Source organism: Callithrix jacchus, chromosome 6 (assembly GCF_049354715.1).
Source record: "Callithrix jacchus isolate 240 chromosome 6, calJac240_pri, whole genome shotgun sequence".
NCBI lineage: Eukaryota > Metazoa > Chordata > Mammalia > Primates > Cebidae > Callithrix > Callithrix jacchus.
Window position 1 is genome coordinate 72,421,658 of NC_133507.1, and position 13,913 is coordinate 72,435,570.

The 13,913-nt window shown below is 35.7% G+C and overlaps 1 protein-coding gene across 5 annotated transcripts in view; it reads left to right on the top strand.

The window, feature by feature from the left end:
- ACVR1C (activin A receptor type 1C) overlaps window positions 1-13,913 on the top strand; it is a 152,515-nt gene that overhangs the window by 124,178 nt on the left and 14,424 nt on the right. For all 5 annotated transcript variants that reach the window (XM_035304850.3, XM_008998868.5, XM_078327722.1 and 2 more), the window contains 4 exons: window positions 1,979-2,146; window positions 3,689-3,845; window positions 6,275-6,399; window positions 8,832-8,962. In XM_035304850.3, coding sequence (XP_035160741.1) covers window positions 1,979-2,146; window positions 3,689-3,845; window positions 6,275-6,399; window positions 8,832-8,962 — 581 coding nt within the window. The remainder of the gene's footprint in view (window positions 1-1,978; window positions 2,147-3,688; window positions 3,846-6,274; window positions 6,400-8,831; window positions 8,963-13,913) is intronic.

Here is a 13,913-nt window from a genome sequence, read left to right on the forward strand (position 1 = left end):
GCTTTTTCTCTTCTTTTTACAAAATTCACTTAACTGTTCATTAGTGCCCCTAATAGGTAACAAAAGTGAGGAAAACTTGATTTAGTCAACTTTTAAACTTTAATTCCAGTTAGTAATACTCAGGAAACACTTTGGTGGAGTTGAGATTGTAACCACAATCTAAAAAAGGGTTATACAAATTATCTATGGATGTCAGGGTTCCAGCAAAGCCTGTGAAAATTAAGAACCTATAGTTAATTTTATCTAATATAAAATTAATTATAAAAGTATTCATTATTAGTTGTATGAAAAGAGAGGCTTAGCATTTAGCATACATTTTGGCCATAATTATGTTTGTTGATGATTTGTCATTTCTGATTTTGCTAAGGAGAAAAGTGGTAAAGGCAAGATGGCTAACAAAAAAAGTTTTTTCCAAATTTGTAACTACATGTACTTTGAAACTATATCCAGATTATTGAGGATGAGACAGTTCTCATTTAGCCATTAAGAATGTTTTCTTTTCTCTCCTAATCTTGAGCTGAACAGCCTACTGGTTGGGTTGATCAGCAATGCTGTCAAAACAGTTATCATTGTACATGGATCATCGTCATGGGCTAATTTAACATGATCCTTATTGAATTATAATAGAATATGCATTGGCCAGGCATGGTGGCTCACACCTGTAATCCCAGCACTTTGGGAGTCCAAGGCTGGGCGTGGTGGTGAGTGCCTGTAATCCCCACTACTCAGGAAGCTGAGACAAGAGAATTGCTTGAACCTGGGAAGTGGAGGTTGTGGTAAGCCGAGATTACACTACTCCAGCTTAAGCGACAGAGTAACACATCGTCTCAAAAAATAAAAATAAAATAATAATAATAATAATATGCACAAGAGAGATTATCCTGGGTTTTCTCTTCCTGAGTTTAACTGGTCTACCTCTATCATCTTCTAACTTGTCAGTGGCTTTTTGCATGATTCCAAATGATCTCTAACAACACTTTCATTTTTTAATTCCTTTACCTTTTGCAACATTTACAGTTTCACTCTTTAGTTAACTGTCAGACAAAAGCATTGATATGAGAGGGCAAGATAGCGACTGGTGTCAATCAGGGAGAGAGGTGTGAGAACGTGTTATTTTTATATGTTGTATGTTAAGGAGCTTTACCATGTTATGTTGACTTGTAAATTCCTAGGAAATTTTATCACTACCCAGATTTGGAAATTAAATATTTGGAATAATAAAGAGCTCTTGTACAAAGCATCTGGCCAGATAGGTACTTAGCAAATGTTCATTATAGATCTTTTCCCTGATTGTCAGTACTGGTCAGGACTGCCCAGGGTTACTGTAGACATATTATTTCCAAAGCTAAAACTCACTCTACTAATATGTAGAAAAGTTTTAGGGTAATTTCTAAGTCTTTTATAAGCTGGATTAGGTTTTGGCTAAATGAGGTAAATTATTTGAAAATGTCTAGTGAGTGTGTTTGGCTCTTACTATAAGCATTTGGGGAAAATAATCAACTTTACATTTTGAAAGGTGAATAACATCAACATTGTTAGAATGTTAGAGCTTTTATGGTAGAAATAATATAGAAATAACCCTTTGCATAAGTTTGATGTATTTCTGATGTTTATTGGTACAAGTTCTCTTAAAAGCTTAGAGTAATTTATAACACAACACTGAATCTAAATCCACCTCTCAGTAGTTTCTCCTATGATGTGGTTACTATTGCCATAAGGTGTTGATATAGAGGAAATAAGAAAGGAGTTGTCCAGTTGTTAGAATCAGTCACAACCTCACAAACTTTATATTTTTATGGTGGGGCACATATCAGTATCGTCAGATATTGCTTGAGAATTTTTTCTTTACTAACTTGGACTGCAAGCATTACCACTGAGGCAATTAACTTTGCTGTGCTAATAACACAGATTAATTTAAACACTAATATTTGTTAAAAGTTTTTGGCTTCTTTCTCAAAAAATTGTATTTTCTTGTTAGATAATGGAACTTGGACTCAACTTTGGCTGGTATCTGAATATCATGAACAGGGTTCCTTATATGACTATTTGAATAGAAACATAGTGACTGTGGCTGGAATGATCAAGCTGGCGCTCTCAATTGCTAGTGGTCTGGCACACCTGCATATGGAGATTGTTGGTACACAAGGTATGTATTTCCTTTTCATTTCTTTCCACTTTGAATATTAGGATAGAAGTACTTAGTTATATTTTAGTTTATTAGAAATAATTATCAAATGTAAAAAGGCTGGGCACGGTGGTGTATATCTGTCATCCCAGCATTTTGGTAGGCTTAGGTGGGAGGATCACTTGAGGCCAGGAATTTGAGACCAGCCTGGGCAACACAGTGAGATCTCCATCTCTGAAAAAAAAAATCTGGTTGTGGTGGCATGTGCCTTTAGTCCCACATACTTGGGAGGCTGAGGTGGGAGGATAACTTGAGCCTGGAAGGTCCAGGCTGCAGTGAGTTATGACTGCACCACTGCACTCTAGTTTAGGTGACAGAGCGAGATCCTATTAAAAAAATAATAAAGTGAAGAAATGCTCACTAAGGGTAATTTAAAAGCTAAAGGTGTTGTCATAATATAGCCAACTCTCATCAGTATACTATTTTGTATCTTATCCATAATAATATTAAAAAAAATTATTTCTAGTGGTTCTATCTTTGCTATTTAGCATATGTACCTGGGAGATCTTGCTTTAGTGGCAAATGTCCTATATCCGGAGAACACAAATAATTTAAATGTTTCCCTTTGATAATTAAAAAAGTAATTGGAAAGTGTAATGTGATTTTGAAAAACAAATTTGTATATCATGTACTTAAAGACCAAATAGTACCTACTACCTTTTCTGTTTATTGAGTTAAGAAAGTTGGCTCTAGAGTCAATTAATTTAGACAGGGCAGTGATTCTCACATTTGAACTCATGATCCCTTTACACTCTTAAAAGTTTTGAGGACTACAAAGGTTTTTGTGTATGTAGCTTATATCTATTACTGTTACAATATTAGAAATTAAAATTGAGGAGTTTAAAAGTACTTAATTTTCTTAAAATAACCAATTAAATGTTAACATAAATGACATATTTTAAATATAACAACATTTTTTTCCAATAGACAAACTGATCTAATGAAAATAGTGACTTTGTTTTACAATGTTGCAAATCCCTTTAATGTCTGGATTTTTATTTCATCTGTTTTCATATGTTGTTTTGATTGAAATATGTGAAGAAAAGGTGATGTCACACAGATGCATAGTTAGAAAAGAGTTGCAAGGACCTTGGGGATCTTTTGGCCACAATTGAGAACTGCTGGTGTAGGGTAGTAGAAGTTTTCAGACTTATTTTGTGAAATAATATTTGCCATGTTCTTCTGAGGACATAGCAGTACTAATTATTTCTTCATCTATTAAAAATACTTATTCGTGATCTAGTCTTCTAGTGCTCTAACCAATAGAGGCATGGTGATGAACAAAACAGTTATTGCCCTCATTAGGTTTACAGTTTAGTTGGGAGAGACAGATTATTCAGCATGTACATAAATAAACAAGATAACTTAGATAGTGACAAGAGTTTTTAAGAAGACTCTTTTCGAATTAGCACACTTTGAGCTAAGTCTTCATGATGATTTCTCTTGGACAGACTCAGTCTTCAGTAAAGAAAAAAATACATATGTTCTTCTTATGCTTCATAGGTAAACCTGCTATTGCTCATCGAGACATAAAATCAAAGAATATCTTAGTGAAAAAATGTGAAACTTGTGCCATCGCAGACTTAGGGTTGGCTGTGAAGCATGATTCAATACTGAACACTATTGACATACCTCAGAATCCTAAAGTGGGAACCAAGAGGTAAGATGACTGACTTGGGTAGCATAGTAAGATGTGAGAGTGCCCAATAAGCATGAATGTCTTCATGTGTGTGGAGGAGGCTCAGGTCCAGATGGGAAACCACTGGGCCCAAGAAATTCAGAAGTTTTCTCTGGGTCACTGAGAAGTTAGTGGGCACAATGGTTGCAAAGCAAGGAGAGTTGGCATTTTGGGCCACATGGATTGCAGCCATTTAGGTACAGAGTCCAGTGGAGAGAAATGGTGGAAGAGATAGTGATGTATTATTTTTAGTATGCCATTTTCTGAGAATGCATTTTCCTACAGATAAGAAGAAAAGTCAGCAGTATGTAGCTCCTCCAAAGCCTTTATTATCTCAAACATGAACTGAAAATTAGGGCTAGTTCTACATATTTAGGTTCTATACAACAGACATAGAATCAGTATGTTGAAATAGATAGGTAGAATCTATTAGTGATCTAGTCTGTGTCTTAATAGATAGATGCAGAATCAATATGTTGAAATAGATATATAGAATATATATCTAATAATGAATTTACTTATGTGCTACTATATTCCCTTACTCTTTAAACATATTATGTAACAATTTATGTATTATCATACTTTTACTTATCATTAACTCTGTCAAATTGATATGAATTAAGATAATATGAGTTTGGATACAATTCCCACTTTCAAGGAACAGAATCTCTGAAGATTAAGAATGAGCATGGTCCGAGCGCGGTGGCTCACACCTGTAATCCCAGCACTTTGGGAGGCCGAGGCGGGTGGATCACGAGGTCAAGAGATCGAGACCATCCTGGTCAACGTGGTGAAACCCCGTCTCTACTAAAAATACAAAAAATTAGCTGGGCATGGTGGCGCATGCCTGTAATCCCAGCTACTCAGGAAGCTGAGGCAGGAGAATTGCCTGAACCCAGGAGGCGGAGGTTGCAGTGAGCCGAGATCGTACCATTGCGCTCCAGCCTGGGTAACAAGAGCAAAACTCCGTCTCAAAAAAAAAAAAAGAATGAGCATGACACACATGTGTCAGGTCAGGTCCATTAGGAATGGGATTTCTAGTGTTTCTCTTGCTGTAGCCAGCCTGTGGCCATATGGACAGCCTACTTCCAATTCTTTTTACTTGAATTTCAGGCTCTACATCACTTTGGCAAAATTCCAGGGTTCTTGACCTTGAAATAAGCAGCAACCAAAATATTTTCTTGGAGTTGTTAGAGGCCCTTGAGAGTAGAGAAATTCTAAGCTGCTATAGCTGGCCTTCAAGCCATATTTGAGATTCCAGGACAGTGCCTGTGAGTGCCTCTCATGATTTGCTGGAGACTTTGAGGCCCCAGGAACACTTGCAGGCAGTTTATTCACACTGGTCAGCCCCAAGAGACTTCTCTTCTTTTCCCTGTACAAGGAAAGCCTTAGCCTTACCTTGCCCATCTGACCATCCCCACATCAGGAACCTTCAGGGAAGCCTTGGATGCTAGATTCCTTCAAAGGATTTAACACTCTTGCAAGAACTTGGAAGGGTATTGCATTCTTACTTCACTATTCTGGGAAATCTTCAAAATCTCCCTACTACAGTAAGGCTCAAGTCCATAGACTATAGATTTCTCACACTGACTCTTGTTCCAACATGGCTATAATTTTTTTGAGTCAATGTAAAATAAAATTGTTCACTGTGAGAAAGTATGGGTGGAGTGCTGCTGAGCACAGTTGGAGGCTTGGGCCCACCCAGATGAATAAAACACACTCTGCCCTCAGGGACCTTTCCATGGCAACAAACTACTGGTGGCAACTGAGTGCCATCTCTCCTGTTGAGTGCTTTGCTCATTGAGTGTCCCTCCAACTCACACTTTCCAAGCAGTAGGCTCCTGGCACACCTGCTTTAACAATGAGTGGAATGATCTCTAGTTCTATTTAAAATGTTTTTTAGGCTGAGCTCAGTGGCTTATGCCTGTAATCCCAGCACTTTGGGAGGCCGAGGCGGGTGGATCATGAAGTCAGGAGATCGTGACTATCCTGGCCAACATGGTGAAACCCCATCTCTACTAAAATACAAAAATTAGCTGGGCATTCTGGTTTGTGCCTATAGTCCTAGCTACTCGAGAGGCTGAGGCAGGAGAATCTATTGAACCTGGGAGGCAGAGGTTGCAGTGAGCTAAGACCGTGCCACTGCACTCCAGCCTGGCAACAGAGTGAGAATCCATCTCAAAAAAAAAAAAAAAAAAAAAGTTTTTAAAAATTGATGGTTGAGTCAATAATGTCTTTAATTTTATTTATTCTATTATAGTGCCTCAGATAGTTCTCATAGTTATTCTATTATAGTGCCTCAGATAAGATAGTTCATTCAGATAGGCCTGAACAATCTTAATTTCTTAAGATTGTTTTACTGAACTGCTATAAAGTCATACACAGAATCTGAAACGTGCATGTTTTTGAAGGTATATGGCTCCTGAAATGCTTGATGATACAATGAATGTGAATATCTTTGAGTCCTTCAAACGAGCTGACATCTATTCTGTTGGTCTGGTTTACTGGGAAATAGCCCGAAGGTGTTCAGTCAGAGGTAAAATTTTGGAAATATCCTTTGTGTTCATCTTTCCTTGATACTCTGAATACAAGATGTAATATTTTATCTTGTTTCCCCAAGCACTATATTGAATTTTTTTTTTTTTTTTTTAGTATTTAAGAGAATACCTTTTAGTGATATCTTTCCAGAGGCAAATATGGGACATTTTGCATATAATAGAGATTTTATATTGTGATTACTGCCTAGGGGGGTGACAGTTCTCCTGATAATTTTTGTTTCCATATGATACTTTATGAAGCGCTTGAAAATTATTTGAGTTTGTAAACAGTTAGCTGGCATTCCTAACTTATATCCAAAAGAAGTCAAATAATTTGCTTAGGCCACAGGACTTGAAGGGTTCAGTTTCTTAAGTTTTTCTTTTCTTCCCTGTGATATGAGAAATGTTGTGGGGTTGAAGAAAGGTGTGGAAAGAAGTAAGCAAAGACAAACTTCCTGCCTTTACTGCTCCCAGCAGATGAGAACTGAATTATGTGGCCTGGCATGGTGGCTCAATGCCTGTAATCCCAGCACTTTGGGAGGCCAAAGTGGGTGGATCACTTGAGGTTGGGAGTTTGAGACCAGCCTGACCAACATGGAGAAACCCTGTCTCTACTAAAAATACAAAATTAGCTGGGTGTAGTGGCACATGCCTGTAATCCCAGCTGAGACTGTGCAGGAGAATTGCTTGAACTTGGGAGGCGGAAGTTGTGGTGAGCCAAGATCACACCATTGCACTCCAGCCTCACCAACAAGAGCTAACTCCACGTCAAAAAAAAAAAAAAAAAAAAAAAAAAAAGGGAAAAAACTTAATAATGAGAAAAATTAGGAAAGGGGGAACGCTGTAAATATGTCTGATGAAACTGTTGCTTCAATGAAGAAAAAGTTAAATGCTGGCAGAAAATGGTTTAGTTTTTACTTTCAAGTGGGACAGACTTAGGATTGAGCATTGGTTTAGCAGTTGCTTGAATGTCCAACTTTAGGCAAGTTGCTTAGTTAACTTTCCTCATCTGTAAAATGAAGGTAATACAAAAACTGAACTTGTGGGCTTTAAGGATTTAATGAATTAATTCATGTGAAGCTTTTAGTACAGAGCTTATTCACAGTAAACATTCAATTAAAGAGCTGTTATTATTAAACTATTGTCATTTTTTGCACTTTGTATTGATGTTATTTGCATTACATTAATCTGATTTTTTAAAAAACCTTGCAGATTTTATGAAAAGCTTCTAAGGTTAAAATTATGTCTGAATGAACAAACATACAACTTTTTCTCTTTTATTTATAGATGATATTGTAAAACATTCAGGGACCTAAAACTGTTTAGAAATGCAATAGAATTATAGTGGTGCTGAACATGGACACTAGGGTTTGCATTCCAGATTTGCCACTTACTAGCTCTCTGTCTCTGAACAAATTTATAACATTGTGCCGCAGTTTCCTCATCTATAAAATAGAAATAATATTGTACCTTCTTTAGTCAGTAGTTTTGAGGACTGATTAGTTAAAACCCATAAAGGCCTTAGGGCAATGCATGGCAAAAAGCAAGATTTCAAACATGTTAATTATTTTTTGTAAAAATTTCATATCGATATTAGTCTAGATTTGCTTTTAGATTTTTGTCTTTAACTTTTCTTCAACTGTAAAAACAGTAATTTAGCAGACATGAATTAGAGTTAGTTTTCTAGTATTATGGCAAGTCTTACATATTTTAAATTAAAAGCACTGCAGTTAATTAAAAAGATTTTATAAGGAATTTCTTGGAATTTAACCAGCATTCTGATAATTAAGGTCGTCTTTGAGACTCTTTAAATATTAATCGTCATGTTGAACTATCCATCTTCAACTATGTTTGGATTCTTCTCCAGAACGTTATCAGGTTCAGTTGTTCTAAAGTCTAAATGTAAGAAATCCAGTGTTAAAAAGATTGCCTTAAAGTTTTCAAAGAGAGAAAGATGTTTTGTTTTAAAAAAGTTATCTGATGGGAAAATATAGGTACTTTATTCATGAAACAATGAAGCTGTGCTACAAATTTCATAATCAGAAGAAAGTAGGCATTGCTTTTAAATTGTATAATGGCATTTTAATTGAATAAAAATCTACATAATTTCAATAATAGAAAAACAAAATTTATTTTATATAATTAAATTACAGAAATGTTATATATTATATAATTAGGAAATTGTTTTATAATTTATATACTCAAAATTTATAGTTATGAAACATTTTATAAAATTTTATAACTTTATATAACTATTCAACTGGGTGCTTTAAACTTATATCCTTGATTTTATAGTGATACATTATTTTAATAAACTTGACTTTCCAGTTCCCTGGGGTGTCACTTGTGCCTAGAAAACTTAATTGGTAATATTTGAAATAGACATATTTATTATTTGCACGTGGAAATGTATTATGCAAATTTCTTACAGGAATTGTTGAGGAGTACCAATTGCCTTATTATGACATGGTGCCTTCAGATCCCTCTATAGAGGAAATGAGAAAGGTTGTCTGTGACCAGAAGTTTCGACCAAGTATCCCAAACCAGTGGCAAAGTTGTGAAGTAAGGCTAATATGTTTTTAATGTATATTTTTCTTATTATATTTTTTGAGGTGAGTATCAGAGAGAATTTTCAGAGACCAATATAGCTTTTCTTTCTTAGTGTAAGCATCCAATTCATTCCATATATGTAGACATGTGTTATTATAAGTCTTCAGAAGGATTTTTTTCCCTTTATGCATGCATAATGCTGGGTTATGTGACAGTAACAAATTCTGAAATCTCAGTGACTTTCCACAAGACTTTATTTTTTGCTTACAGAAAGTGCTCTGCAGGTTAGGCAACTCTCCATGGCATCTGTTCTCACTGCAGTGACTCAGTAATAACTCTGATTTTGATCCTTGGACACATAGTTTCCCGATCTCTAGGTCAGGTGAAGAGAAAAGCTGGAGGATCACACACTGGCTCTTTAATGCTGGCATCAGGTGACACACATCTCTTCCACTCATGGCTCCTACCATAACTTGTCACATGGTCCCACCAAACTGTAAGGGGCTAGGAACTGTGGGGAACACAGGTAGACTCAGTGGGTAATGTCTCTGCCAAACAGAATATTACAATTCCACTCATCTTTATATTCAATAAGTTATACCTCATCTCAACCTGCTGGAGTTTGAACTTATTCTCTCTTATTAGAAAAGCTCCCTCACAGCAGAGAACATTGTTATTTATCTTGTCATCTCCAGCAAACCAGTATTTAACCAGAACATACTAGACAAACAGTAAATGATTATTGCAGTGCTTCTTATGCCTTATGTGAATATATTTTTTCTACCTTTTACAAGGAAAAAGAGTAGAAGGTGGGGAAAAGACTGTAAACCATCTAACTAGTTCCAGAACCATTCTGATACTTTTCTCCCTCATTTCAGTTATTGCTGTCTATTTTTTGCCATATTTTAATGTAAAGAATGAGGTTTTTTTAGGTGATGTCTTTTAGTCTGGCTTTTAGGGAATGTTTTATATAGTTGCATTTTTGCCTCATTTTTTCTGTTCCTTCATGTTCCTCAATCCTTTTTCTAATTTCTAATTCAAAACACAAGATTTGCATTTTGTTATATTTTGTGTAGATATCTTACCTACATACTTATTTGAGAAGCAAATTTTGAAGCATTTGTAGTTTGATTGAAATTAAAATTTTCTAATAATTTATGTACATGAAACAAAATAAACTTATAGTGTTTAAAGTATAATAGAATGAAAACTTGTGAATCCACTACCAGGTTTGAAATAGTAAACATTTTTCAATACCTTTAAAGATTTCTTACCCATCTGAGAGGTTACTGTTATAATCAATTATTTCTTTACTATTTTCTTGCTTTCCTTTAGAATTTTACTCTTGCTCTCTATGTATATATATCTCTCTATATATATTGAAATATATACATATATTCAGAAGAACAATATGTTGTTTACTTTTGCATATTTGTGAAACTAACATGATTGAAACTTACTGTAGATCTTTTCAAAATGTTTTTACTTTCCATTATATGTGTGTAGCTATAATCTGTCCATTTTCATTGCTGTGTAGTATTCCACACAATAGAAGCATATGCTCTCTCTATGAGGTGATGATACAGCATTCTGCTTAATTTTTTAATGCAATGAATTTCATTTATAGATTTTCCAGTGTTAAACCAAATATACATTCTTGGAATAAGCCCAACATAGTCATTTTGGTGTGATCAATTTTGTACACTGCTGATATATGTGATTCTTGTCTTGTATTATGTTAATCTCATGTATTAGATATTGGCCTCATTTTATACCATCATTAATAAGACTTATTCATATGTTTATCATTTTCTTTGCTCAACATTTCTTCTTAATTTTCAGATCATTTTCTGACTTCCTGATATGCATCCTTTAAAAGTCTTTTATTTTTTTAGAGAGGGCCTAGTGATTGTAAGATTTTTCAGTTTGGGGTATCCAAAATATCTTTATTTTGTCCTCAATCTTAAACAAATAGTTTGTCTAGCTATAGAAACTTAGGTTAACAGTTACTTTCTCTAAACACCTTAAAGTTATTATTCCACTATTATGTGCCTTCCATTATTGCTATTGTGAAGTCAGCAAATAATATATTTTTGGTTAATTTATCCTTTCTTTTTGACTGCTTTTAAGAACTGCTCTGTCTTCAGCATTCTGTAGTTTCTCTATGATGTCTTTGGTGTAGATGTCTCTTGATCAATCTTGCTTGGAATATTTAGACTATCCAATTCTAGTGGTTTGTGACCTTCCTCAGTTCTAGAAAAGTCTTAGTCATATTTCTTTTATTTATTTATTTATTTATGTTACTATTTTAAAATTTATTTTACTTTAGGTGCATACTATATCTGCCCTTTCTCCCAATGTTATCCCTCCCCACTCTCCCCACCCCCTGCTGTCTCTCCCCTATCCTCCCAACTGTCCCCAATGTGTGATGCTCCTCTCCCTGAATCCAAATGTTCTCATTTCTGTTCTTGTGTCAGTTTTCTGAGAATGATGGTTTCCAGATTCATCCAAGTCCCTACAAAGGACGCAAACATCGTTTTTTTATGACTGCGTAGTATTCCATGGTGTATATGTACCACATTTCTTTGTCCAGTCTATCATTGATGGACATTTGGGTTGGTTCCAGGTCTTTGCTATTGTACACAGGGCTGCAATGAACATATGTGTGCATGTATCTTTATAGTAGAACGATTTATAGTTCTTTGGGTATATACCCAGTAGTGGGATTGCTGGGTCAAATGGAATTTCTATTTCTAGATCCTTGAGAAATGGCCACACTGTCTTCCGCAATGGTTGAACTAATTTACACTTCCACCAACTATTTCTTCACATCCTCTCCAGCATCTGTTGTCTCCAGATTTTTTAATGATCATCATTCTAACTGGCATGAGATGATATCTCAATGTCATTTTGATTTGCATGTCTCCAATGACCAGCGATGATAAGCATTTTTTCATATGTTTGTTGGCCTCATATATGTCCTCTTTTGAAAAGTATCTGTTCATATCCTTTGTCCACTTTTGAATGGGGTTGTTCGTTTTTTTCTTGTATATTTGTTTTAGTTCTTTGTAGATTCTAGATATTAGCCCTTTGTCAGATTGGTAGATAGCAAAAATTTTTTTTCCATTCTGTTGGTTACTGATTCAGTCTAATGATGGTTTCTTTTGCTGTACAGAAGCTCTGGAGTTTAATTAGATCCCATTTGTCTATCCTGGCTTTTATTGCCATTGCTTTTGGTGTTTTAGTCATGAAGTCCTTGCCTATGCCTATGTCGTAGATGGTTTTGCGTAAGTTTTCTTCTAGTGTTTTTATGGTGTTAGGTTTTATGTTTAAATCTTTGATCCATTGGAGTTAATTTTAGACAGGTAGGGGTCCAGTTTCTGCTTTCTGCACATTGCTAGCCTGTTTTCCCACCACCATTTATTAAACATGGAGTCCTTTCCCCATTGCTTGTTTTTATTGGGTTTGTCAAAGATCAGATGGTTGTAGATGTGTGGGTCCCTGTTCTGTTCCATTGGTCTATGTCTCTGTTTTGGTACCAGTACCCATGCTGTTTTGATTGCTGTAGCCTTGTAGTATAGTTTGAAGTCTGGCAGTGTGATGCCTCTGGCTTTGTTCTTTTTGCTTAGGATTGTCTTGGCAACGCGGGTCTTCTGTGATTCCATATGAAGTTTAAAGTGTTTTTTTCTAGTTCTGTGAAGAAGGTCGTTGGTAGCTTGATGGGGATAGTGTTGAATCTATAGATTACTTTGGGCAGTATGGCCATTTTCATGATATTGGTTCTTCCTAATCATGAGCATGGAAAGTTTATCCATCTGTTTGTGTCCTCTCTTACATCCTTTGTTAGTTGTATTCCTAGGTATTTTACTCTCTTTGTAGCAATTGTGAATGGGAGTTTGCTCTTGGTTTGGCTCTCTGTTTCTGTTATTAGTACATAGGAATGCTTGTGATTTCTGCACATTGATTTTGTATCCTGAGACTTTGCTGAAGTTGCTTATAAGTTTGAGAAGATTTGGGGCTGAGATGATGGGGTCTTCTAGATATACTATCGTGTCATCTGCAAATACAGTTTGATTTCTTTCTTTCCTTACTGAATACCCTTTATTGCTTTTTCTTGCCTGATTGCTCTGGCTAGAACTTCCAATACTATGTTGAATAGGAGTGGTGAGAGAAGGCATCCTTGACTAGAGCCTGATTTCAAAGGGAATTCTTCCAGCTTTTGCCTGTTCAGTATGATATTGGCTGTAGGTTTGTCATATATAACTTTTATCATTTTATGATATGTTCCATCAATACCTAGGTTATTGAGAATTTTTAGCATGAAGGGCTGTTGAATTTTATCGAAGGCCTTCTCTGCATCTGTTGAGATAATCATGTGGTTTTTGTCTTTGGTTCCGTTTACATGATGGATTACATTTATGGATTTGCATATGTTGAACCAGCCTTGCATCCCTGGGATGAAGCCTACTTGGTCGTGATGGATAAGCTTCTTTATGTGCTGTTGCAATCTGTTTGCCAGTATTTTATTGAAGATTTTTGCATCGATGTTCATCATGGATATTGGCCTGAAGTTTTCATTTTTAGTTCAGTCACTGCCTGGTTTTGGTATCAGGATGATGTTGGTCTCATAAAATGAGTTAGGGAGGATTCCCTCCTTTTGTATTGTTTGATACAGTTTCAGAAGGAATGGAACCAGCTCCTCTTTGTATGTCTGGCAGAATTAAGCTGTGAATCCATCTGGACCTGGACTTTTTTTTGGTTGGTAGGCTATTGATTGCTGCCTCTTGTTCAACCCTTGTTATTGGTCTGTTCAGGTTTTCAACTTCCTCTTGGTTTAGTCCTGGTACAGTACAAGTGTCTAGGAATTTGTTCATTTTTTCCTGGTTTACTGGTTTATGTGAGTAGAGCTGTTTCTAGTACTCTCTGATGGTAGTTTGTTTTTCTCTGGGATAAGTGGTGATAT